Source organism: Thunnus albacares, chromosome 7 (genome assembly GCF_914725855.1).
Source record: "Thunnus albacares chromosome 7, fThuAlb1.1, whole genome shotgun sequence".
Classification (NCBI taxonomy): Eukaryota; Metazoa; Chordata; class Actinopteri; order Scombriformes; family Scombridae; genus Thunnus; species Thunnus albacares.
The window spans coordinates 479,215-505,566 of record NC_058112.1 but is presented as its reverse complement, the minus strand read 5'-3'; the positions used below and the strand labels follow the sequence as shown (position 1 = coordinate 505,566).

At 38.0% G+C, this 26,352-nt stretch overlaps 1 protein-coding gene across 2 annotated transcripts in view; it reads right to left on the bottom strand.

Moving 5' to 3' along the window:
* Positions 1–15,265, bottom strand: part of LOC122985498 (anoctamin-1-like) — a 153,603-nt gene extending 138,338 nt beyond the window's left edge. For both annotated transcript variants that reach the window (XM_044356209.1, XM_044356210.1), the window contains exons 1-3: positions 14,819–15,265; positions 6,603–6,998; positions 3,289–3,387 (exon numbers count right to left, since the gene is read on the bottom strand). In XM_044356209.1, coding sequence (XP_044212144.1) covers positions 3,289–3,387; positions 6,603–6,998; positions 14,819–14,917 — 594 coding nt within the window. In that variant the 5' untranslated portion in view covers positions 14,918–15,265. The remainder of the gene's footprint in view (positions 1–3,288; positions 3,388–6,602; positions 6,999–14,818) is intronic.
* Positions 15,266–26,352: the final 11,087 nt, after the last annotated feature.

Here is a 26,352-nt window from a genome sequence, read left to right as displayed (position 1 = left end):
TCAGTAGTTTTTGAGCATGTTTAGACTCTCAAAATGTGTTTCTTTTGGAAGAAAAATGATAATTAAAGCTGCAAGCAGCGATGATCAGGCCCTCGCACCTTTATGCACGTCAGGGTGTGCCGCAGTCGAAGGGCTTTTATTGTGGGCATGTTCAGGCTCTTATCAGACATTGCACAAATGAGTTAAATGTCACTTCCTGTGTGCACTATGTGGTGCTAGACAAAAGCCTCTAATTATACTTCCTGTTGCTTTATTTCAAGTGTAGACCACACCTTGCAAATTTCATGTGAATCGGATGATTTTTGTCACATAAGACTAAATTTCCCGTTGTCAGTAGGTGGTGCTACAGAAGAGGGTCATTAATGCAGCAACATATTTAGTAGAGGTCAACTGAAAGGCATATGCTTTTTCATGAATATCGGACGTTGCATGAAGCAGTTAAATATGACTTCCTATGTCCACTATGTAGCGAAAAAACACAAACTAGTCTAGATGACACACACTGATTTTGAAGTTGTTATGATGAATTCTGTAGGAAGAGATCGTTAAAATACAAGGCATGAAAATCACAAAAACTGACCTGCCTGACTGCCCTGGCATGATACATGTGTGTACCGATTTTCATACATGTGGGTTTAACATGTGGCGTTGTCTGCCTCGTTGAAATATTGTAGGCACCGTTATTGAGCCAGTTTGCATCACTGACGGAATATTGTCATGTAGATGTGTTCAATCTGTGACTCTTATCAAACATGTGAAGTTTGGGGCAGATTGGAGCACGTACACTAAAGTTATAGCAATTTCCTCTGTCATGGAGAAACATCAAAACTCAACGCCACGCCACAGCCACATGCTGCAACAATAGCTAAATCTTTTAATATCTTTTTGCCACAAACTAGTCTAGATGACACACTGATTTTGAAGTCGTTATGATGAATTCCGTAGGAGGAGTTTGTTAAAATACAAGGAATGCCAAATCGCTAAAATTGACCACTACATTCAAAATGGCCGACTTCCTGTTGGGTTTAAGCTATGGGTCCAGAGACTTTTTTGTGCGCCCTGGCATGATACATGTGTGTACCGATTTTTGTACATGTAGGTTTAACGTGGTGCAGAGGCTGCTTCGTTGATATATTGTAGGGGGTGCTCTGGAGCCATTCTGCTACACCCATGCCTGCCACCTATACAATATTACAGACTTTAAAACCTGTGATGTGTGTGCAAAGTTTTGTGAGTTTTCAAGCATGTGTAGCCCCTTAAAAACAGCTTCATACTTTGTGGTGAACAATGTGTTGCCTGGGCAACGGCTTTTGATGAAAACTCAAAAGTTTCAGAAGTTATCATCATCAAGGCCTTACACCTTGGCTGACCAAATTGTATGTGTTTCTGGCTAACCTGCTAGGAGTAGTTAGCAAAAGAGTGGCACTTAAGACTTGTTGTTGCCAGTAGGTGGCGCTATGATGATGGTCATATTTTTGTGATTCATTTTATCGTTCTTTTAATTTATACAGGGGTCAAAATTTTATTTTGCTGTTAACATTCTTTTTTATCCTTAGTTGTGTCACACCTTGTAAAGTAAGTTTAGATATGAGAACTACAAACTGATCATTGATTACATTTCTGAGATATCACTGCTGACGATTGATTACAGGTTCATGTGATGAATTACTGACATGAACAGTATAAAGAGCCATGCAGCTGTGCGTAATGATCGTGTGTAATAACAGCTGTTCTGTCGTTGGAGAACCTCGCTGGTGCAACACAATCATTTTGATTCATTGACAGGTATACAGACTGGTGGAGTAGATGGCGTATTGATATGAAAACAGCTGGTTAAGGGCGTGTCTTCATCCATTTATGGATAATTGTGGGAGTGGAAATGAGGCTTGTGTACGTGTGCCCAGTTCCACAATGACTGAGATTTATAAAACACAACCATGCATACACACAACTTTATAAATCTGATGAAAAGCATGCGCATGCATATTTCTGCTTTGTGCGTGCACACAATTTAAGTCATGAATCTACACATGCATCTAGCCCCTGCTGCCTTCAGATGCTGCAGGGATTTAATGAACTGAAGAAGAAGCTTCTCATACAGTATAAAGCAGCTGTCGTCATCACCCACATTCACTTACAGTTCAATACAGATACTTGGTTGGGGAGTGTTTAATTATAATAACTTATGTATATGTCATATATTAATCCGTTATTGCAGCACATTAGTGTATTTAGTATTTAGTTCGCTCTTGTTGATAAAATCACTAAATGGCAGAGGAGTGACTTTGCTCCGGAAACAGACATGGTTGTTAGATGTCTAAGACCCATTTTCCACAAAAACACCAACAACTCGCTTAGTGTCGCGCCTGATGTCATTTTCAGCTGATTTGATGAAGGTAAACACAGTGTACGCCCACTGTGCTCTGGTGCAGCACTGGATACTGACTGTGTGAGACTGGATAGTGAGCACTCCTTTCTAAAAAAAAGCTCAGGAAATCCCACTTATTGTCAATGCACCTCAGTAAGCCATACATCCCCTAAATGTCCTAGGTCAGTAGTTTCTGAGAGTAAATTTTCAAGCTGTGATTATCCTAGATGTCACATTAAATCCTCCTTGACTCCATGTTGTAAAACAATAAAACATGAAAAATTCCAAGAGGGATGAATGCTTTTTAGAGGACTTTTATAGATTATCTCTCTCTCTATACATATAATAAGCAAGCAAGCAAGCATAATAACATAGATATAAATAAATAATAAATAATAAAGCAATAAAGCAACAATAAAGCATAAATAATAAATATAACAATGAGTGGGACCAATTTACATTGTGAGTACTTTTATTAATTTTATTTTGAATGCAAGACTTGTACTTGTTAAGGAGTATTTTATATTTTTGTATTGCTACTATTTGAGTAAAAGCAGGCCCAGTGCTAGGATGAAGTGACTGAGGAGGCTGTTAAAAATTGTGAGGGTGGATTTTTTTCTCATAAAATAAAATTCAATTATTTGATTGATTTAATAGCCTCAGAAAAGCATAACAATGACATAAGGTTACTGTTTCAAAATGAAAGAATACATTTCTTAAGTAGACCAGAGCACAAACAGCACTATCCATGGTTCTGAAACAACAGTGGGGCTATCCTTTCTTCTGAAACAACAGCTCGATATATATATATAAATTTGCCCATGTCCCCTTATGGACTCCATAGAAAAGTGATAAAAGAAAAGTGGATTCTTCATTCTTTACCCCAGATAGAGACAATGAAGAGAGACCATAAATCTTACCCTCTTGGTGGGCATCTTTAGCTTCATGAACTCAGCCTCTCGACAGAGAACATTCCAGGGAGCATGGATCTTCACAAAGCACACTCCTGGAATCTTTGCCTGAGACATACAATGCACAATGTATGCAAAAAAATATGTGCCAAGTGAGACAGAATTGCATCAAGTACTTGCACAGTGTACTGTGGCTGATCCACTGAGCAATCTGGACCATGAAAGGGGAAAGTTCTATAAAGATACTGCCCACTTCCTTTGTTTTCTCTACCAAATTGTCACAGAAACATTTTTTGCAAAATTGAATTGCTACAGTGTAGTTTTAAATGCTCTAATAGGAACTTTCAAATGCAGGGAAAATGTTGGATGGAGAAGCATAGGCACTATCCCTGGCTTTATGACCGTCACAGGATTTAAATATGGCATGATTTGTGGATATACCATATCATTTGGACATGCTCAGCAAAGACTCTCCTGACTTGATCTTATACACGCTCTCTAGCCCTTTAGGACACATCTGGACACAAAAGGGAGATCAGATGCATTTCCCTCTGTGCTAAATGCTCATGCATAAGATGGCACGCCACACATCAGATTCCATAATTAAATAAAATATCAAATTAATAGTGAGCACCTAACTTACTGGCTCATTCATTGTCAACTCACAGTTTGAAAGTCCCATTAGTGATAGATCAAGCAGCATCTCAAACAGATGATTGTACTGTGACAGACTGAAATCTGATCTGAGAGAGGAGACATTTGGAGGTTTGGGAAACTGTGCCAAATGAAAAATATCCCTATAAGGCAGCACTGACATTACTGGCATGTCAATGTCTGGATTAACTGTTCAGGAAAAATACAGGGTCTAAAAGATTTTCAGCTTGTAAAATTATGTTAAATAATAATAATAGTAATAATAATAATAATAATAATAATAATACATATTTCATTATAAATCGTAAATAATAATTCCATAAAGGTTTGTGTAAACATCTGCATACAGCTTCAAAGCAGAAAATTGTGTGAAACTCAAAGTTTCTAAATTGTGTTGGACACTGAAGTTACACATGCACACATACACAAGGGGAAACTTTGGGCCCTTTTACACCTACCTCGTTTGGTCCACACTTTTGGACTTTTCAGCTTGATCCAAACCAAAATTACAAGTGTGAAACCTCCCCCAGACCACGCACTGATTGCAATTTTCTTGGTTGATTCTGGTCTCCAATTTTTTAAAAGTCTGACCTACCAAGTCCAATTTTTGCTGATTCTCATTTTCTTTCTTTATAAGAATTAAAAAAGATTTTTGGGGATTTTTGGACTTGAAGTTAGACTTAAAATCAGGACTCAAGTCCTGGACTCGAGTACTACAACACTGCCTGAAGATAAAGAAACTGTAGTCTATATAGTATAATATAATATTGTAGGACTTTAAACCTACTTTTATTAATTAATCACCTTGTAATGACCAGGGCACCATGTCCTAAAAGGAAATCTTTAATATCCGGAGGAAACATTAAAGCTTAAGTTCATTTCTCAATTTCTCAATTAATCAGTCTCATAAAATCATTAGCTCTTTTCAAAACAATGACTTCTGTCTTCTGTGTTCAAAGGAAACTACAACAATTTCACAACATTTATTAATGGTTAAACATCTTAATGATATATTATAAAGCATAGGATAATAAAACACAAGAATAATAAGGCCTTTAAATGATAATAGAAAAAATCATTTAAAATAGTGGCTCAAAGTGTGTGACTTGGGGCTAACATGAAGCAATGGAGAATGCTAAGGAAAGCTAACTCGACTTCTCTAATGAAATTATCGTCTTAATTTTACTTTAATCGACATCAACCCTTGATCACAAAGCCATGTTATGCCTTACTTTTGAAGAGTTTTGTTGTAGTTGATGTGTGTTGGTTGCTTTTTGTTAAGGCAATAATTTTAGTTATTTGGTCAGAAATGGTCTCTCAGGAGGTCTGTTTAACCTCCCTCTTTGTCACAGTATTTGATTTTGGTCAGTGTCATGCTGTCAGACCCCCACTTGCACTTGGGAGGTCAGTTCATGTGGGTTGAGACACTCACCCCAAGTCTCTGTGGAATTCACTCATCTCCTCACTTTGGAATTAAAGAAGGGCTGTTTTATCCAATGGAATTAAAGAAAAGAAAGCATGGTGTCCTACAATGTAGTGGCAACAAAATGAATTTCACTTTTCTCCATTAATTCCAATGGTGATAAAAGGCCACCTGCTGAACTGACGACACACCTTATGTCAAATGCAAGCCCGTCAACAAACCAATCAATGTCAAATATAGGGAGACACAGCCCAGGTAGGTGATGACTACAGGACGTAAGTCTGTCATGTAAAGTTCTGTAGTGCGCTTGTATAATTGCAATGCGAAACCAAAACTAAATGGATCAAATATATACAATGTAAAAAAAAACATCAACCTTGGTTCTGACTTTCAGGTGTGAAAAGGCCCTTTGAGTGTTCAGTTTCACATGTAGTTTCCTGTTATGAACCTGTATGCAAGAGTTCTTAGAATCTTCTCAAGAGAAGGTTCTTCTCAGTCTTCTGTAATGTCCATATTGATAATTAATTTGCAAACAAATGTAATTTGCACTCAGTTTCAGGAAAATAGGAATCAAGACCTTCCACTTGGTACTGGCAACTTTAGGTCAGTTGGAGCAACAAATACTGTTGCTCCAACTTTATCAGTCCAGGAAATCTCTCATCATTTAGACCTACTGCCAGTGCTAAAATGCATTTGTACTTAAAGCGCAGGAGTGTCACTCATACAGTTCAATACAGTTTTAATTATGTTGGAAGCATGTGTAATAAGAGTCCTGCTTGTCCTGAGCTGAGCTACAGTGGTGCTCTCTACTTTCTGATATGCAGCTCCCAGTCTGTGTTAACTGAACAGCTTCTAAACTAGTATCTTCAAAATGCTAGTTTAGCATTAGCATGAAGCTCATATAGCTAACTAAACCAGCAGTCACCAGACAGCAACTGTGTGGAATTTTCACTTTATGCTGCAGTGCTCATCACCAAAACTAGCATTTGTTTTACAATTTGTGTAGCCCTTACGGATGGTCAGCAAGCATCCCTGTAACTCTGAGATTCCACCTAGTGACTCAACCAGGAACTATAGAAAATCTACATAACATTTTCTGACAGTTATGCTGCATGTCCCTCATCTATATATTTTTAATCAATTAAATTATTAACAACAATTAATCAATACAGTATTAACATCCATATATATGTATATATATAAATATATATATTTAATGATTTATGATATAATACATAGAACTCACATCCTCGTCTTTCTCCAGCTCCAGCCCCATGTCTCTTAGTTTCCCCTCAAACTCCTCCCTCCTGAATGACTTATGATCCTCCTGGCCATCGAAGGTCCCTCCTGGGCAGCCCAGCTCCACACTGGACTCCGGTGATGACAGTGGAGATAATGATGTGTCTCTTGCCATTTCTGCTTGGTGGTATTGGACATGTTTGTCACGGCTCCGGGGTCCACAGCGTAGGCTGCGGGCTACAGCAATTTCAGTGAGCAGGTGCATTGACTGTCGACTGGATCGACCCCCAGCTGGCTTCTTTACAGGGTAGGTCAGGACGTAGTCAACACGCCTCTGACCATCCTGGAAGTAGAGGCCATGCTGGCAGCGGGTGTTTTCCTCTGGAGTTAGAGCCTTCAACAGCTGACAGCATACACATGAGAACAGACAGGAAAGGGTAAGGATTTAGGACATAGGAACAGCACATAGAGGTAGAAGTGTGTGTTTGTTTATATGAGCAGTTTAGTTTTTGTCATGTTTCATAGTTGCAGAATTTAGAGCCATCTTTTTTCTAGCAAAGTCAATCTTTCCACCTGACGGGTTTAGCATATGATAAAGCACCACAGCTGGGCAAGAGTTGTTGAAATTCAACATGACTGGAGTTGACTATAGCTAGTGATGGAAGGATGAAGCCATGTGACAATGTCTGTGCTGAAAAAAAGATTTAAAGGGGAAAGAACTCATGCGCATCTGGTGGTTTAAAGAAATTAATTCAAATAAAAAATTGGAATGACATTTAACTTTTATAATTAGAGCTCAAACTCCAAAGAGGTAGAACCTTTCTGTGTTTGTCCTGGTTTAATATTAGAGCCTGAGCACCGAACAGTGTGAAGACAATCTTGTATTTGAAGGAATTATTAGGGCCTTTGCACCATTCGGCCCTATTGAAACTGAAGGAATTCTTCTTCTTCTTCTTCTTCTTCTTCCAAAGAAGGCCTAAATCTGCTTGAAAACTTATGAAACTTTGCACATTCATCAGAAGTGGTCAGAAATTTAATATTTTATTGGTCTGGGGCATGGGTGTGGCAAAATGGCTTGAAGGCGCCCCCTACAAAATTTCAAATTAAAAGTATCCACTCTTAAAGTTGATGTAGATGAACAAAATTTGGTAGGCACGTATATTGTGTCCAGACGCACAAAAAAGCCTCTTAGAGCCATGCCTTTAGTCCAACAGGAAGTCAGCCATTTTGAATTTACTGTGCAATTGTGGCGCAGTTTTTGCCATTTCCAGACGTGGTATTTTAACAACTCCTCCTAGAGCTTTAACCTGACAGACTTTAAATTGGGTCAGTGTCATCTAAAGACTTTTGTGACGAAAAGTTATCAAAATCTTGAGTATTCACTGAATGCCATTGCCGTGACGACGTGGCGAATTTCGGTGTTTCACCATTGCAAAACAAACTTTCCCAAATTTAACATGTTTGATAAGAGTCCCAGTCTGAAGACATACACAGGGCAATATTGAATCATTGTAATAGCGCCACCTACTGGGAACAGGAAGTTATATGACACATACTTTTATTAACTACTCCTAGCAGGTTAACCAGATGCACACTCAAATTTGGTCAGTTAAATTATAAGATGTTGATGATGCTAAATAGTGAAGCTTTTGAGTTTTCAAGCTGTTGCCATGGCAACGCTTTATTCACCATGAAACAGGAAGCTGTTTTTTAAATAGCTAGGGATGCTTTAAAAGTCACGAAATTTGGCACATGTGTCAGAAGGGGTGTAATTAGTTGTCTGATATGGGTCTTGGGCTTGGGTGGGGCAAAATGGCTTGAGGGCGCCCCCTAGAAAATTTCAAAGTCAAAGCCCTCACCTTTAAATTTGATGTAAATGAATTTGGTCGATATATATATCATGTCCAGATGCACAAAAAAGCCTCTTAGAGACATACCCTAAGTCCATCAGGAAGTCAGCCATTTTAGATTTACGTTGCAATTTTAGCACTGTTTATCAATTTACAGGCGTATTTTAATGAATTCCAACAGACAGTCAAAACACCTTTACGATGAAAAGTTATCAAAGTTTTCACTGAACAAAGTTGCTGTGGTGGTGTGGTGAACATTGATGTTTCACCATGAAACGGGAAGTTATTGTAAATAACTTGAATATACATTGTCCAACCTGCGCCAGATTTCTCATGTTTGATAAGAGTCCTGGCCTGAACAAATCTACATGTCAGTATTAAGTTATAGTCATAGCGCCACCTAGTGACAACAGGAAGTCAGCAATATATGACAAACATCATCTGAGTGACATGAAATTTTCAAGGTTTAGTCTACAGTTGATACACAGAGACATGATGTATAATTACTGCATGTTCTCTAGTGCCACATAGTGGACACAGGAAGTGATATTTAACTCCTTCGTGCAATGTGCAATGAAAGCCTGGCCCTGAACACAACTGCATGTCTGCAATAAAAGCCCTTCGTCTGCGGTGCCGTCTGACCTGCGTGAAGATGCAAAGGCCTGATTATCGCTGCTTGCAGCTTTAATTATCATTATTATTATTATTATTATTACTATTATTATTATTATTATTATTATTATTATTATTATTCTCCGCAAAGAATTGCATATTGTATCATATGCAGCTGTCTGCATATGATGATCTTTAATTGCTCAAAAATGTGTTTCCTTGACTCTATTGAATTTGACTATATTAATATGGTTGAAATCCTCATTGAAACTCATGCCAATGGATTTTCTGATTGCCAGATAGTCTATATGAAAAAAAGGAATGAATATTTGAATCTTTGCATTGAACAGCCAAATCCAATTCAACTGACAACATTCTTAGTCGGGTACAGCCCTAGTAACTAGGGATGTGCAGAGAGCCCAGTATTTATATCTGTATTTGTTTAGGCAGCAAAATTTTTTGTATTTGTTTTTTTATTCAAATAAAAGTGGAAAGAGGCATAACAATCCTGTTTTTGTTTTTATCACACTTCTAATTTTAGGATATTAAAGTGTTAAAATAAATGTTCTTCAATAAACTATTATAATAATTATGTACACTCAAACTATATATGATTGAATATATGATTATTATATCATTGAAATATCATTGAAAAGAAAATCATTGAGAAGAATATAATTGAAAAGAAAATCATCTTAAAACTAACATCCACTTCCTGATACACACTCAAACCAATAAACTAAACTCTACACTAATAAATGTCTATGTGAACACAGTATTTATGAATAAACTACCTTATGAAGGAAGTCCCCACACTGGGTCTCAAACTGGAGTCTCCCAGATCATAGACGACTGTGCTGACTATTGAGCTAAAACTCTACTCATTGCTGACAATTGCAGACAGACCTCTACCTATTAATACACCCATAAGACAGAGACAGCACATCATGTAACGAGTAGGAAAGAACTTCAAAGGTGATTCTTGCTTTGCACTTTTCATTTATTGACTATTTTTTTACAACCTAACTTTGTGGAAAGGAGACGGGGAACAACAGGTTATGGAGAGTCCCTTGGGAGCAGTTTGGGTGTGTCAGTAGCACAGCTTTATTTCTGGGGAACACCCCCAACTCCAGGAGTGATGTCCAAATTAGGATATGTGTGTCATGTAGCAGGTGGATGTGACTCCCCTTGTTGAAACATACTGACAGATGTAACAGCGGAGCAGAGGAGAGAGACTGAGATAGCGATGTGACCAACCTGCGTGCTGATATTTGGCGTTTTTTTTTTCTTCCTGAATACAAATAATGTTTAAAATATTTGTATGAAACAAATATTCATAAAAAACCCACTATTTGTGCTTTGCCGATTAATGTATTTGTATTCAGACACACCCCTACTGTATATGAGATCATTACATCATCAATACTGAAGTATCAGTTCGTAAGCAGCATGTTACTGCTGTAGCTGCTGGAGGTGGAGCTAGTTTGAACTACTTTATATACAGTTAGCTAGTTTAGTCCAGTGGTTCCCAACCTAGGGGTCAGGTCCCCCCATAGAGTCACCAGATAAATCTGATTAATGGGCGAGGAAAGAAGAAAAAACGAAGTTCTGATATTCAAATCTGTTTTCAGTTTTTGGACTTTTTCTCTAATCTTTGATTTTTGGTGAAATATTGGATCATTTGAAAATTTATTGAAATGAAACCATGTGAGAAGTTCACAGGGGAAAATCACTGTTGGGTCGAGCTGTTAACAACTCACAGACATCTGAAATGTGATCCCTACTACACAATGCTTTTTGTAAGACATCAAAAGCCAAAAAGGTTGGAAACCACTGGATTTATCTTTCACAATGTGTTGTATTTTAAAAGCTTGTTATATTATTGTGTCAAATCTTCATCTGAAAAATGACTAAAGCTGTCAAATAAATGTAGTGGAGTAGAAACTACAATATTTCCCTCCGAAATGTATTGGAGTGGAAGTATAAAGTAGCATCAAAGGGAAATACTACATATACACAATACAATACAAGTATCTCAAAATTGTACTTAAGTACAGTACTCAAGTAAATGTACTTAGTTACTTTCCACCACTGCTGTTATGAAAAGAGGACAGCTATAAGGATACACTAATGGCTGTTAAAGCTCAAACACTGGTGCAAGCTAACCCATGGCTGCCATGAGATACAATTAGCAAAATAGCAGAACAAAAAATAATATGCTTGCACTCCTGTTTTCACAAGAGAAAATAGCATTAGCTTGTACCGGGAAACATGTCGCACTAAGCTTGTGATGGAAAAACAAGTTGAAATCACCAGCATATTGCCGGTGCCACATGTCCAGACAAACTGCTAAGTCAGAAGCAAACTAAATTTAATGTTAGAAGCCGTTACCTTTGGACAGCCACTAAGTCAGAGGAAATGCACGTATACAGTAGTTTTATTTAACCAAGCTGACAACAATACTTTCAAACACAGACAATGCAATGCAATTTTTCTGGAAGTTTTAAGTGAGGGTCGACTCGTGGTATACTTCCAAGTTCGAGACTGCCTTGTATTCTGAAAATGTCCCATATTGTTTATGTTTTTGTTTATTATATACAGATTAGCAGTGTATAATACACACACACACACACAATACCCACCACACTCACATGAGGAAAACCAGCCATTTGACATGTTTTTTTTTCCTCCCAAAAACAAATAACTTTTAAAATATTTGTATGAAATGAATATTTGTAAAACCCCACTATTTTCGCTTTGCCGAATACCATACTGGGATTCAGCTCCACCCCTACTAGTAACTAACTGATGAAAAAAACCTACTCCATCTGTCTTTGGCTGCAAATTTGAGGTGACGTGTGTTCATGTCATGGCACTCTGAACTGTCGAGACATTTCCTGAATAAAAGCTGTCATGAGGGGTGTGAATCTTTGGCAATCTCATGATTCGATTCGACTAGAGTCCAATTCTTGGTGTCCAATTAGATTCAGAATTAATTCTTGACTGAATGAATATGGGGTACCATTTTCAGTCTCTTGCTCCAGTATACTGTGTACCAAACCCTTCACTAGTGTCCTTTTTCCACTGAAATAGAATATGAAACATAACTGGCAATTAAGATAAATGTTCCGCAGCCTTTTTATTTTAAAAAGTTAACTGCATTAATTAATGAATTACTTAATTTTAAAGCATCTTATAATCTCCTGCCTATATGAGAATAACAAAATGAAGGGGAGGAGGAGTGCTCCACTGTGTTGTTATTAATGTCATGTCTCGAGCAGTTTGCTGTTTGCTGTTTGGGTACTGAGCAAGTACCCTGATATTGGGTTCATCATGACATCATCACATCTTCTCAGAACAGCTGTCTTTGGGGGCTGCTGAGAGTGGAATATAACATTTGCTCAGGTACTGTATTCAGTACAATTTTGAAGTACTGTTCTTAGTATTTCCATTTTATTTTACTTCATACTCCTACTCCACTACACTTCAGAGAGCGTGTTTTACTTTTTCTTATCATCATAACATCAGAAAGATAAGGCCATCAGTGGTCATCTCTTGCCTTGACTGTAACGCCCTTTGGCAGCACTGTCAGCAGGCACAGTAAAACCTCTACTAATGGTAGCATGTCTAGTCTTCAACAAGCCAAAAAGAGCTCAGGTCACTTCACTTTCATTTCACTTTCATCTTCTAGGAATTTATATGTTACTCTATGTACCTGCAAGCCTTGTGTCATGCCTGTCAGGTGGAACCAAATTTAAAGGCACTTACTCTCAAAAGTTTCTCCTTGATCTAGTGTATGTTTGATTGTATCTCATTTGTATGTCACTTTGGACATGTGTCTGCTAAATGAATAAATACTAATTGTACATCAGTTACCAATGAACTTACCTCTTAAAATGCTGCATTCGTGTTAATGCATCACTTATTTTAATCCAGTAATATACCAAATATAGTAATAATTCAACATAATAACTTTGCATCATGAATACTTAGCCATACATTTAGCTGATACTTCCATACATTTGAATACATTTTGAGTGTAGGACTTTTGCTTGTAACAGTATTTTTACACTGTACTATGTGTCTTGAGTACAGTGTCTGAGTACTTCTTACATCAATGGCTGTGAGACTGAACTATTCAGTAAAGTGTGTAAAACCAGTTCAAAGGACCTCAAGCTTTCTTAGCTGAAGTGCTAATTTTCCTTAGTTTCAGCTCCATGAGCAACCCCTTTCTCCTTTTTGTTGTTTTATTCACTGCCTAAATGATGATTGATGTGGGTTAAGTAAAATTCTGAATGCAGGACTTTCTCACAAAAGGATATTTATATTATGAATTGGTACAGTTTTAAACTAAGGAAGTTGGGAACATCACCATCCAACTTAGTGTGCAGTAAATCACATTCATCACTGACTTGTTTGAGTTGAAGTTTACACAGATAAAGCTGTGATGTCCATCCTCAGCTCCAGATGCAACTCAACAGCAGGCTGTCAGTTGCTGGCTGGCTTGCTGTGTGTGAAAGCAGCTGTGTAGTTCACATTTGGCACAGTGCCCTATCTAGGTTTTGTGTTATGACTTCTGGATTCTCTACATATTTCATGGATTTGGACAGCATAGAGACCTTGTGAATGAAAACTATGATTTCAGAAGCTGGGGAGGCAGTTAGGTGTCATAGTAGGGGTGGCAGCTGCCATGCTTACTGTGGCACTTCTGAGTAAATTCTGTGAGACATAAATAGTGTGTGAATTATAAGATACGTTGTGACCTGAGCCTACTTACAGTATTCCTCCTCATGAAGTCTACTTATAAACTCTCGCCACAGATCTGAGGGAAGGTTTATATCAGTTGTAGAGAATGTTAATTCCATAACGTATAAAATCTTTTCTGGTTAATGTGCTTTCTGCATCCAGTGTTAGTGTCAGTTTGTTCTTGTCATACTAGTTTCAGACTTTGGATGCACGCAAAATACTTGTTAGTAGATTAGTTAATTTGTGGTTTTGCTTGCACATGAGATAAGAAAGATAAGAAATATAGAAAAATCGCCAGCCAAATCCCTTAAGATCAAATCTTTCACAAATGAGGCCTTATGTCCCCTCCTTCCTTGCAGTGCTAATTCAGCTCTTCATTTATCAGCTCTCAGCTGCTCAGACCACCAGAGAGGAGTCATAAATAAGCTATGGTTAAGTGCAGTGTGAGCTCTCCTGTAAATACGCAGAATGAACTTTGTTTTGATGTTCCTCATAGGTTGAGGGAACAGTGATGGCGTAAGGTGACAGGCTATCAACATTGTCCAGGGAATCAGTTATATGACTTGTTATGTGGGATGTAAAAAGTGGGAATTCTAAGTGGACAAAAAATGCTATAATCTATTACTTTCTCCCTTTGTAAGGACAAGGGAAAACAAACTACAAATGTGAAGACAGTTGGTAACGGAAAAGCTTTAGTCATGTTAAACTAGAACTACTGGCAATAAAATCAGGTGTCTTCTAAAGGAGTATTTACCTTTGTTCAAGTAATTGATGTTGAACTTCATTCTTTGAAATATTCAAACACAAAACTCCATGTTTTTTCTTATGCCTAATCATCATCATCACCATCACATGGAAAGATCTATCTCATGCCTTGTGCATCACTTTACACATTATTTCCACAAGATTCAGCCTGACATACCGTATTAGCTATCTTAGCTTAAAATGGGCTCTAAATTAGGCTCTAAACTTAAAATAAACTACATATGGTGGACATTGTGATGTGGAGACTCACCCTAAACTTGCCATGGAAGATGATATCCTGTAGAAAATGTGGAGTCTGTTGCTCAGTCTTTGGAGAGACGTTGACTTCCTCTTCTGCTTCCTCCGTCATTGTCCAGGTCTGGCAGGTAGAAAGCAGAGATAAACTGATGACTGGTTAAGAGTTGGTACCAGACAGAATAGTCCAGTTTGTCCTTCTCCTCTATCTACGTCTGCGTGTATTATTTGAAATAGACAAGGCCCCTCTCCTGCCTCTCCTACTATTCCCTGTGACTTGCAACTTTTCTGTGGCTTTGCTTGTATCAGTGTAAAGCTCTCTGTGTAGCGCTGTTTCTGTCTCAGTGTGGAGTGGCTGAACTGAGCCTGCAGCCTTGTTACTTGAGAAGCTGTCTGTGAGCCAACATCTAAACTTAGATAACGATTAAACTCTGATGAACACAACGTGCCCTCCTTCACTTTCTCTCTGTCTCTACTCAACTGCAATCACTGCAAGATCAACTACCCTGATACATGCATAGTATCTCTCTCTCTCTCCCTCCCCTCTCTCTCTCTCTCTGCCAGTGGCTACTAATCACTGCAATAGTGATAACTCAAATGTGATGCATTACGTGTCAAAGAAATGTCAACATGACATACTAACTGAAAACATTCCCAAGCAACACTCTCATAAGTTAATAGAAGCTTGTGTGTGTGTGTGTGTGTGTGTGTGTGTGTGTGTGTGTGTGTGTGTGTGAGCGCACTGTGGTGGACACCCTGTAGAACACATCACACACTGTAAGATGATGTCAGTGATGTACAACCTGAAACTATGTGTTACCACATCTTTTAAAAATGAGGAGCACTGTTGAGATGTTTCTAGAGTAGATAAAATCCTAGCTGAATGTAGACAATCTATAACAAAGTTCACTGTAACTGTAATCCATTCTGTAAAATGCACAAAACTACTGATTCTTCTTCCATTTACAACCAAATTGCAACAACATTTAATCCTTTTTGCCATGACATGTCAAATCATCAGAGATTAGTCGTTTGTTTCCCACCACAGCTCATACAACTTGCTGAGTGAAAACACGATCAGGTTTGTTTTCGTCCTGTTAATTTAAATGTCACTGACTGTGATGCTTGCAAAACAGCTCACGTTACTTAACCTCAATTGTGTTTGAACATATTTACATCTGGAGTAACCAACATAAAGAACATATGAAATTGCAAGAAAAAAGAAGACTGCATATTTCTGTGATATACAGAGGACTACTCTGATCTTCTTGTTATAATTTATCAGCAGGCTGCAATGTCAGTCAACCATTAAGTTGCACTGTTACATGATTCAAGGTGTATTTACTTCAATTTAAATTTTATTTCAAGTTATCAGTTAAAATTGAAAGTTATCAGTGCAAAGTATTGTACACTGATAAAGCAATACCATGCCTGGGACCATAACTAAAATACGCTTATCTCCTGTAAAATGAAAAAGGTAGTAAAATTAGTTACTCAAAACACATTTTGTTATTTCCTGAACAGTCGATTAAAAAGCAAAAATCTGAAGCAAAATTTTAAGTTTTGTTAGAACCGCTGCATGAATATTCCTCAACCAAAAATTAGCATAAAACAATGATGAAAACATTTACGGCAGAGGGAATTATGAACATATTATCTATATAATATATTCATTAGATCACATAGCAAGAAATAAGACATCTGGGCCCGATTTTATCTGTGCAAGTTCAACAACAAGTACAAGGTGGTATGTCTTAGGCGCACGTACTGCGTCTCCATGCACACCTGCTATTTTAGTTCATGTTTGTGCAGCAGGGCAATGTGCAAATGGGCTGGGTGAAGGTGACTATAGATCAGCAGGTGTGGTGATTATTAAATACTCTCTCAGCCAGTCACATCACTGCTCTTATAGCTCTGAAACAGCTGTGCCTATCACAGTTAAACATGATAATGACAGCTCAACAAATGGAAAGCTTTTCTTCAGGAAATGTCTGACATCACCACAAATCTGCAGTCAAAGACAGATGGAGTAGTTGTTTTCATCAATTAACTAGTGTTATAACAATAGGAAAAAAATAAAGAAATTGATTTGGTAAAACCATATATATGATTATATCGGACCAACACTATTTCAGCAATAATTCTAATGTATACACAACAGCCTTTGCACTGCAATGTGTTATAAGCATATAACATGAGACACCACTTTTGCTAGAAAGAAAGTTGGAAAAGAGGCTATGATGAGCCCTGCTAACCCAACATCTCCTTCATAAAAAATCAGAATATCAAGTTATAATGACCAGTCTGATGTGTGTAGAAGTGTGTGTGTGGTTATACTGTAGCAGCCTGGTGACATCAGATGATTTGATTAAGGTAAACACAATGAATTGCCAAGCACAATGGCATTGCACTGTGGTGCTTCACTTCTCAGAGGCTGCAACATATCAGTCCTGCTGCCCTCAGATGCTGCAGGGATTTAATGAACTGGAGGAGAAGTTTTTCATACAGTATAAACGGCTGTGGATAGCAGACACTGTTGGAATCTCCCACATTCATTTATCAATGCAGACTGATTTACTGACTTTCCTGCTTTAACCACATTAAATGTTATTTTCTGTGCTGATTTTGGTTGTGTTTCATTGAAATAAATTTATTTATTTATATTTTAAGCATTAATCTGTTGTTGCCGCACATCTTGAAGCACATATTTAGTTTGATAAAATCAAACCTGTTGATAAAATCACCAAATCAGCATGGATTGACGTTGCACCAAACATAGACATGGTTCTGAGACATCTGTTTTTAGTGCAACGTCTAGGACCAAATTTCAATCAAAATACAACAACTGTCTTTGCACTGCTTCATTTGAATGAATCTCCCAACTGTCTACACCTCTCCTACCACCTGTGAACTGTGCGCTCTGCGCTGGTCACCAAAGTATCAAACAGGCATGCAAAACGAATTTCAAGGTCAGGAAAATACCATTATTACCATGACATTTGTGGGACAATCTTTTTTATCGTGGGAATGATCACACTCCTATGGTATATAAAACTCTGGATATAGACTAAATACAATTTGAGTGATAGACTTCTCTACTGTTAGTGTTCCCCTCAGGAAACCTGTGACATTCTTTCTCAAGTATTTTAGAAAGTAACCAAAAGATGAAGCCTGAACATAATTCTGGGCAGATTTTCTCTGTGAAGCCGTTCCAGGAAACTGTCCTTCCATGATTGTTTACTTTGTGAGAACTAAGATCCTGAAACTTTCTGTACAGCCTCTCATTCCTGACACTTCAATCCCATAAGCTTATATAACACAGCAGCAACATCCGCACTCAAGTGTATTTTTAGACTTTAAGAGTTTTAAAAAAATATACAGAGAATCAAGCAAAGGAAAGCAGGGACCTTGTAGAGCACAGGCTGCCAAGCTCTCAAGGGATAGCATGTGTCTGACTCAATGCTGGGAGCAAGATGTAGGGGTCAAAGATCAGTTCTCACAGGAAACAGAAGGAAATGGTGTTTGTGTTCACATAACCTAACTCAGCTTTGCTAATAACAATGGCAAAAGCACTTTATGTACACCAATCAAATTACGTGTTGACTAATCTGGGTTTTGTAGTCAGGCTTGACACTTCTTCAGTGGTCTAGAGAACAGTTCACCTAGATTCATCTAAGATAACAAAGTCTTCATAAAATATAAAATTCTTCACAAAGCTTCCAGTCAACTCTTATTGGCTGAAACAAAATAACTCCATAGTCCATAGTCTGTTTCATTCAATCATTTCACTGCAATCTGTGTAACAAATGCTAGGGTTGCCTGCATATAGAAAGGCCACACTGCCACTCAACTAGGACCCTCCCACTTGATCGAGGTCCCAAAAGACTCTTGGTCCAGAGAGGGCATTCTCTACTCCTGGGAACATATATGGAGTATTGAGCACTGGCTGTGACCACAGTGCCACTGGGCGCACCCTTTGCTGTGGCTATAGCCATTTCTGTCGCCGTGGCTGTGGCCATAGTCCAAGTTATTTTTTGTCATAGTCATAGTTGCTATGGCTGTGGCTATGGCTGGAGCTATTGCTGTGGCAATTGCTATGGCTATGGTAGGAACTATTGCCATGGTTGGAACTACTGCTGTGGCTATGGCTGGGAGCTATGGCTATCAGGTTTCAAACCACACATTAACAAAGTTGTCCAGTCCTGCTTCCTCCAAATCAGAACCATTTCCAGAATTAAACCAATGCTCCACCATTCCGACCTCGAAAAATCATCCACGCTTTCATTTTCTCTAGACTAGATTACTGCAACTCCCTCCTTTCCGGTGTAACACAAAAATCCCTGTTCCACCTCCAACTAGTTCAGAACACAGCAGCTAGGCTTCTTACTGGTTTTAACAGACAACATCACATCACCCCGATTCTGGCTTCTCTCCATTGGCTCCCTGTTCGTTTTAGAATTGATTTTGAGATTTTATTGATCACTTTTAAAGCACGTCTGGGTCTGGCTCCAAGCTACATAACAGATATGCTGACCCCGTACGAGCCAGCCTGCAGCCTTAGATCCTCAGGTGGGGCCCTTCTGGCTGTTCCAAAGTCGGTTTAAATCTAAAGGTGACCATGCTTTTTCCAATAGGGCCCCTCGACTTTGGAATGACCTGCCTGAGGAGATAAGGCTCGCAGAATCAGTAACTTCTTTTAAATCACTTCTTAAAACCCATTTTTACAGACTTGCTTTTATGTAATGTTGTCTTTTGATCATCTTTCTTTTAAACTTTTTGAAACTTTTCATCTTTCTTTTAAACTTTTTATCATCTCTTTATCGTCTTTCTTTGCCTTTGGCCACTATCTTTTTAAGGTCAGATCTGTTATTGTTTTCTGTTTCATGTCTTTGCTTTGCATTGTACTGCTTTTGCTTTGTCTGTCAAAGCACTTTGTAAACTCTGTTTTTAAAAGGTTCTATATAAATAAAGTTATTATTATTATTATTATTATTATTATTATTATTATTATTATTATTATTATTATTATTATTATAGCTATTGCTATGGCTATGGCTGGAGCTATTGCCATGGCTATGGCTTTAGCTACTGCTGTGGCAATTACAATGACTATGGCATGAGCTATTGCTGTGGCTATATTTGGAGCTATTGCTGTGGCAATTGCTATGACTATGACATGAGCTATTGCTGTGGCTATATTTGGAGATATTGTTATGGCTATGGCTGGAGCTATTGCCATGGCTGTAGCTATTGTTATGGCTATGGAAGGAGCTATTGTGTTGTAACATAACACTTTTATTAATATAAAACATAATCTCGTCTGGGCACCACCTCATAGAAGTAACCAGAATGTCCAGAGGAAACATTAAAACTTAAATTTCAATTTGGTCAATAAATCAGTCTCAAAACCGTAAGTTCTTGTCCCAACAGTGACTTTTGTTTATTGTGCTCAAAGAAAACCACAACCACAGCTTCTTAAGATATATCAAGACATTTATTAATAGCTAAATGTCTTGAGGATACATGATAAAGCATAAGATAATGAATAAAAGAATATTGAGACCTATAAATGATAATAAAATAAAATAAGAAAATAAGATAATGGTTGAGAAATAGTGGCTCGAAGTGTAACTCGAGGCTAACATATTGCAACAGGGAATGCTAAGGGAAAAGCTAATTCAACCTCTCCAAAGAAATTATCTTTTAATTTCAACATCAACCCTTGATCACAAAGCTATTATATGCCTTACTGTTGATTTGAGTTTCGTTGCTGCAGAGATGTTGTCTCAGCAGGTCCAGTGTTGTTGTGGATTAAACTGGAGCTACAGTTACAGTTAAGTGTGACAGGCCGGGTTTCGACCGGGTTGAGTCTCTGCAGTGCAGTGGTATTGAACCACTGGTGGAGAGGAGTCAAGCTATTTCAGGCTGCTCTGAAAAGAGTCTTTCGGTCAAGCTCCCGTTCGGGTTGGCTGCAGTCAGCAAGTCGGCCGAGTTGCAGTTCAGGCGTCACTATCTGCTTCCAGATGGCGTTTAAGTGGAAAATTCAGGCGTTGGCTGATTTCTTGTAATCTTAGTTTTGATGCCGAATAAAGTTTAATCTGACTACACTAAAACCTTCAGCGGTGTTTACTTCAAAAATAAAATACGGTACATGGGATAACAAGACATTGGGCCCTATTTTAACGATCTAAAACGCATGGTCTGAAGCCCATGGCGCAATTGCATTTTGGGTGTGTCCCAATCCACTTTTGCTATTTTAACGGCAGAAAAATGGTCGATGCACCAGGCGCATGGTCCACAGTCTCCTAATTAATCATGGGTGTGTTTTCGGTGTAACATGCAATAAACCAAATACAGTGTCATCTCCCATTTCCTTTTAAAAGCCTGCTTGCGCTTGCACCTTGGCGGATTGCTATTATGACAGCGCATTTGCCAAGTAGTTAGAAGGAGCACTTCTCTGCAGAGGCAACAAATCTGCTCGTGCTCGTCCATAATGAGCACACTGCTGCTCCTGGACCCTCCCATGGTCAGCCCCAGACCACCAGTTTAAGGTCCTGTTCATTAATTTGTTGCAAATTTATCTTCGTTTGGTTTTTGAAAAGGTTTATTTTTTTAATTACAGCTTTGGTTTCTTTAAAATCTTTTTGTTCATGGAGTGACAAGTCAAATCAGCAGGGTTTTAATTGCTGAAAGTATGAAAACCTGATCAATGTACTCTCAAAAATGTTAAAGAATATTTGTTAAATATTGTTCAAAAATTAAATCATTAATTTTAATCATGTAAAGAATCATCAACACAGTTCTCAGGACTTGATCAGCTCTCCAAGGTGCTGATCCTGCTGCTGGCAGCAGCTAGAAGCTGTCTAGATTTATTTTCCTTGATCCGTTGTTGTCCGCCTGTTTAAATACCTCCATGTATTGCCACGATTTGGTCAAATAATTAAACAATTTAATTTGTCATTACTGTGATTAGTTAATTCTAATAAATATTATGACTAAGCATTATGGCACGTATTTTTAAAAATATACTAATATACACAATAATAATCTCTCACATTGTAATTCTTTTATTTGTTACCTTTTGCATGTTTGTGCGCTGCTGCGCATCCTGTGTGTGTAACAAGCAGAGTGTATGTTGTGCACCCGCCTGTGTAGGTGCATATTACTGTCCTGATAATGTGCCCTTAAAATAACAGTGAAACACTGCGCCATTGACTTTAGACCAAGTTTTTGTTGGTCAATAGCGCAATCGCTCTCTGCTGCCTCAAGATAGCAATGCGCCAACAATGCACCTAACCACCTTACTTTTAGACCAACACTCCCATGGGCGCACTGATGGGCGCAAGTGCCATTGCTATTTTAACAACGTGAGTGCTGGATGGGAAAATGACAACTGCGTCGGTCTTAAAATAGCAAAGAGACTTGCGCTGTGCTTAGCGCCGCTCTGCGCCGGGCATAAGATAGGGCCCTTAATGTTACAAATAGAACAAAACAATTTAAACTTGTTTCAATAAAATTAAAATATGCATATTTCATGTCACCTTTTACCATATATTGTAAAACCATTCAGGAACACATTTAAGCAGTATACATGCATTGGATGGTCCATGGATAATTCATGGTTAAAACACCATGGGCCTCACCCCTGATCCCTGAACTGACATCTTTGCCCATTGAATGTCTGTTAGCAGGTCATTACCCAAAACTTAAACACTGTGACAAAATGGAAATTGAACAGACCTCCTAAGAGATCATTTCTGATCAATAACTGAATTATGACCAAAACTTAAAGCATAGATGACCTTTGGGGTCATTTGAAAAAACATGGACAGAGAAACCCCTTCTCTTATCTAAATAGACCCAGAGTCATAAACTCTAACTCACACTTCTGGAGTCCCCCTGTAAATCTAAATTTCCAAACCTAAATTTGATGTAAATGAAATGTCTAATCATTATGTAAGTTATGTTATGTTATTTGTCATGTAAATACATGAAGAATGGTATAACTTTGATAATTGTGTGATTATCTGTTTAGAAGTATTGTATTTATTTATCCGGACAGTGTACACTTTTTAACATAAATGATGCACTGCACCAAAGTTAGCTAATAGCTAATTTACATCTGCAGTCTCCCACAATCAAAACATACAACAGCACAACAACAAACAGTACAAAGCAAAAAACACACAGAACACATTATACAAAATACAAAGCTACACACAATAGCACATCACATACACCCACAATGTCAACTAGCAATTGATAATGTAAGCTTGTCAAATTAAAAGCAAGATTATTTGCATTCATGAGAAGACCATGAGATGAAATTTATATTCAGTGGTTACAGAGCTTACAGAGCAGATTTTTTAATTTGGTTTTGAACATACTGATAGAACTGCAACTCTTCATATCATCAAGTAGGGCATTCCACTGAGTTGTGGCTTTCACAGAGAAGGTGACTGCCCAAATGCAGTGCGAAAAAATGGTATGGTACAATCTTGTATAGAGAATATTCTGGAGGTTCTAACAGAACTTACTGAGCGAGTGTACACAAAGTCACATAGTGGAGGAGAGGCCAAACCATGTAAAATTTTATAAACTAGGCACAAATTTGAGAATAATCTAGTAAATCTAGCTCAGTAAATTGTATTTCTCCAGTACCCTACAGTGATGGAAATGCATTGGCTTTTTGTCCAGAGTTTTTAGAGTTTGTTTGTATAAGGAATTTATGGCTGTTTCTCCAGCCTGCCCCCAACATGTAACGCAATAAGGCATATGGGAAACAATCATAGCATGCATAAATATCTTGGCTGCATCCAAACAGAGACAGTTTCTTATATTGTTTTTAACATATCTCTAAAAGTCCAAATTTGGATCCAGTGTCACACCAAGATAATTAAAATCAGTAACTATGTTGATATTTTTCATCTTTGATGACAATATTAACGTTAGGAGGTTGTACCATGGTTTTAGAGAAAAACATACCTTTTGTCTTGTTTACATTTAGACTCAGACATGAGACATGAGCAGCAGCTAACTCAGCTGTTTTTGCATGTGTGTACACAACAGTGTCATCTACATACATTTGCAGTCCTACATCATGACACCGTTGAGGGAGATCATTAATATACAGGCTAAATAATAGGGGACCTAAAACTGACCCTTGTGGAACACCCATTCTGCACTGCATGTTACTGTACAATGCATCACAAACTTTAACACATTGTATTTGATTAGATAAATATGAAGACATCCATGCCAATGCTCTAGATGAGAAGTTAAATTTAGAGAGTTTCAATATCAAAACATCATGATTGACTGTGGTGAATACTTTACGCAGATCTAAAAATACAGCACCAACTTCTCCTCCTTTGATTTAATTTGCTCTATTAAGTGCAAGGTAGCAGTTTTGGTGGAATGATTTGCTCTAGAGCCAAACTGCATACAATGTAGACCAAAATTGTTTGTATTAAGAAATGTTGTCAGTTGTTTAATGACAACTCTCTCTGCAACCCTTGAGAGTACTCTCTGGCAGTATACTTATTGGTCTATAGTTACTGGCTTCAAGATGGTCTCAAGATTTAAAAATAAGCATGACAATGGCACATTTCCAGTTATCAGGAAAGGAGCTGTGTGTAAAAGATTAATTAATTAAGATTAAGGATTAATTAAATGAGCAATAGGGGGAATTAAAATATCTTTGTGTGATTTAACAAACATGGTGTCAAATGGAAAGCTTCTCTACTTTTGGAGCTTTGTTTACTTGAAACTCATTAGTCTCTACCAGTTCAAAAGCCTGGCCTGCAGTATCTATAAGAACAATATCCAGTTTCCTTTTCGTAGTTTTTTCCCCAACTCATATACAGACTCAAGAAAAAAAAAATTAAAGACAGAAGCAACAGTAAGATGATCTTCAATTAACTTTCCCTGTACTAAGGGGCGGCTGTGGCTCAGGAGGTAGAGCAGGTCGTCTACTAATCGGAAGATTGGCTGTTCGATTCCAGGCTCCTCCAGTCTGCATGTCGATGTGTCCTTGGGCAAGATACCTAACCCCAGCTCCTGATGGGGAGCTGGGGTTCACACATTCACACACTGAATGTGTGTGAATGATAAGATTTCCTCTGATGGGCAGGTTGGAAACTTTCATGGTAGCCCCTGTACCCATTCAGCATATGAATATGGGTGAATTTGACTCATAGTGTAGTGCTTTGAGTGGTCAGAAGACTAGAAAGGTGCTATACAAGTACAGTCCATTTACCATTTAAAATCTCCTGTAAATTTAGGGTCCCTCCTCGTGAGATTATCGATCTTTTTCCAGATCAATTTATTCTTGCCTTTTGCTTCACTCAATATATTGAGATAAAAACAAGATATAGCTTTTCTTAGCTCTTGGATAACTTTGTTCCTTAAACCTTTATAAATCAGCATGTCAGTGTCTCTTCTAGTTTTAATTGCCTTCCTTATTGCAGCATCTCTAGATTTCATCAGTTTCCACAAATTTTCATTAAACCATGGTAAATTTTTATTCTTAGATTTTATCTGTATCCTCACATTAAATCTTTCCCTCACAGTGTTGATTCTGTGAGTAAAAGTATCATAGCCATAGTCCAGATCATCAGAGGACAGTACATCATCCCAGTTCAAGCTGTTAATTTCATTGATAAATTCTTCTTGCTTAGCTCTGGGTATGCACTGAGGGATCTTTTAGTTATTCTTTCTGGTTTGTTAGTAAACATCTGATCAATTTGTGTACTGAAGCTACTTACTAGTTGTTGGAATTTCTCTGTGATCATTTTTAGTTTTTTTCTCTTAGATTTATCTTCCCAGTTCACATTAAAATCACCCATAAGTAATAATTCTTTGTTGAGATTGCACTTTTTCAAGACTTCTGTGAGTTGATCATTGAAAGTGTCATCTGCAGAAAGGGCCTACAGACACCTATGATGTTAAAAGACATTTGTTGGGATAACATTATTTTTATCCCAACATATTCTAACGTGTTACCCGCATTGTAAACCATGCGCTCAGATTTGATGTTGTCTCTCACATAAAAAAGCATACCTCCTCCTCTTCCATCAGGAATGTCTCCTCTGAAACATTGGTATCTGGGCACCGTGAACACACTTGCAGGAGTTGTTTGTTTCAACCATGTTTCAGTCAGAAAGAGAAAGTCCAGATTTGAGTCAGACACAAGATGAGTTAGCTGATTGCTCTTTGCAATAATGCTTCTGATGTTAAAATGTCCACCAAATACCCCCCTTTGTTTCAGCTTTGGGTCCCATAAGACTTTTGCATGATTGACAGTTTGGAAGGTTTTGAATAACCTCTGCCTCATTATTACAGGGTTTCGACACACAGTGGTATCAGCAGCAGGTTTTGTGAGAGAGACATTGGACCTGTCAAGGTCTCCACAGCCCAGTAGCGAAAAGTTATTACTTGAGACATCATGCCTGGTGTTAAAGTTTAGTCTGTTAAGGGAGAGGTCCGGGTTAGAAAGTTGATGCTCACCCATCACCAGCACCAGAGCAGTCCCAGACACACTTGGGCACA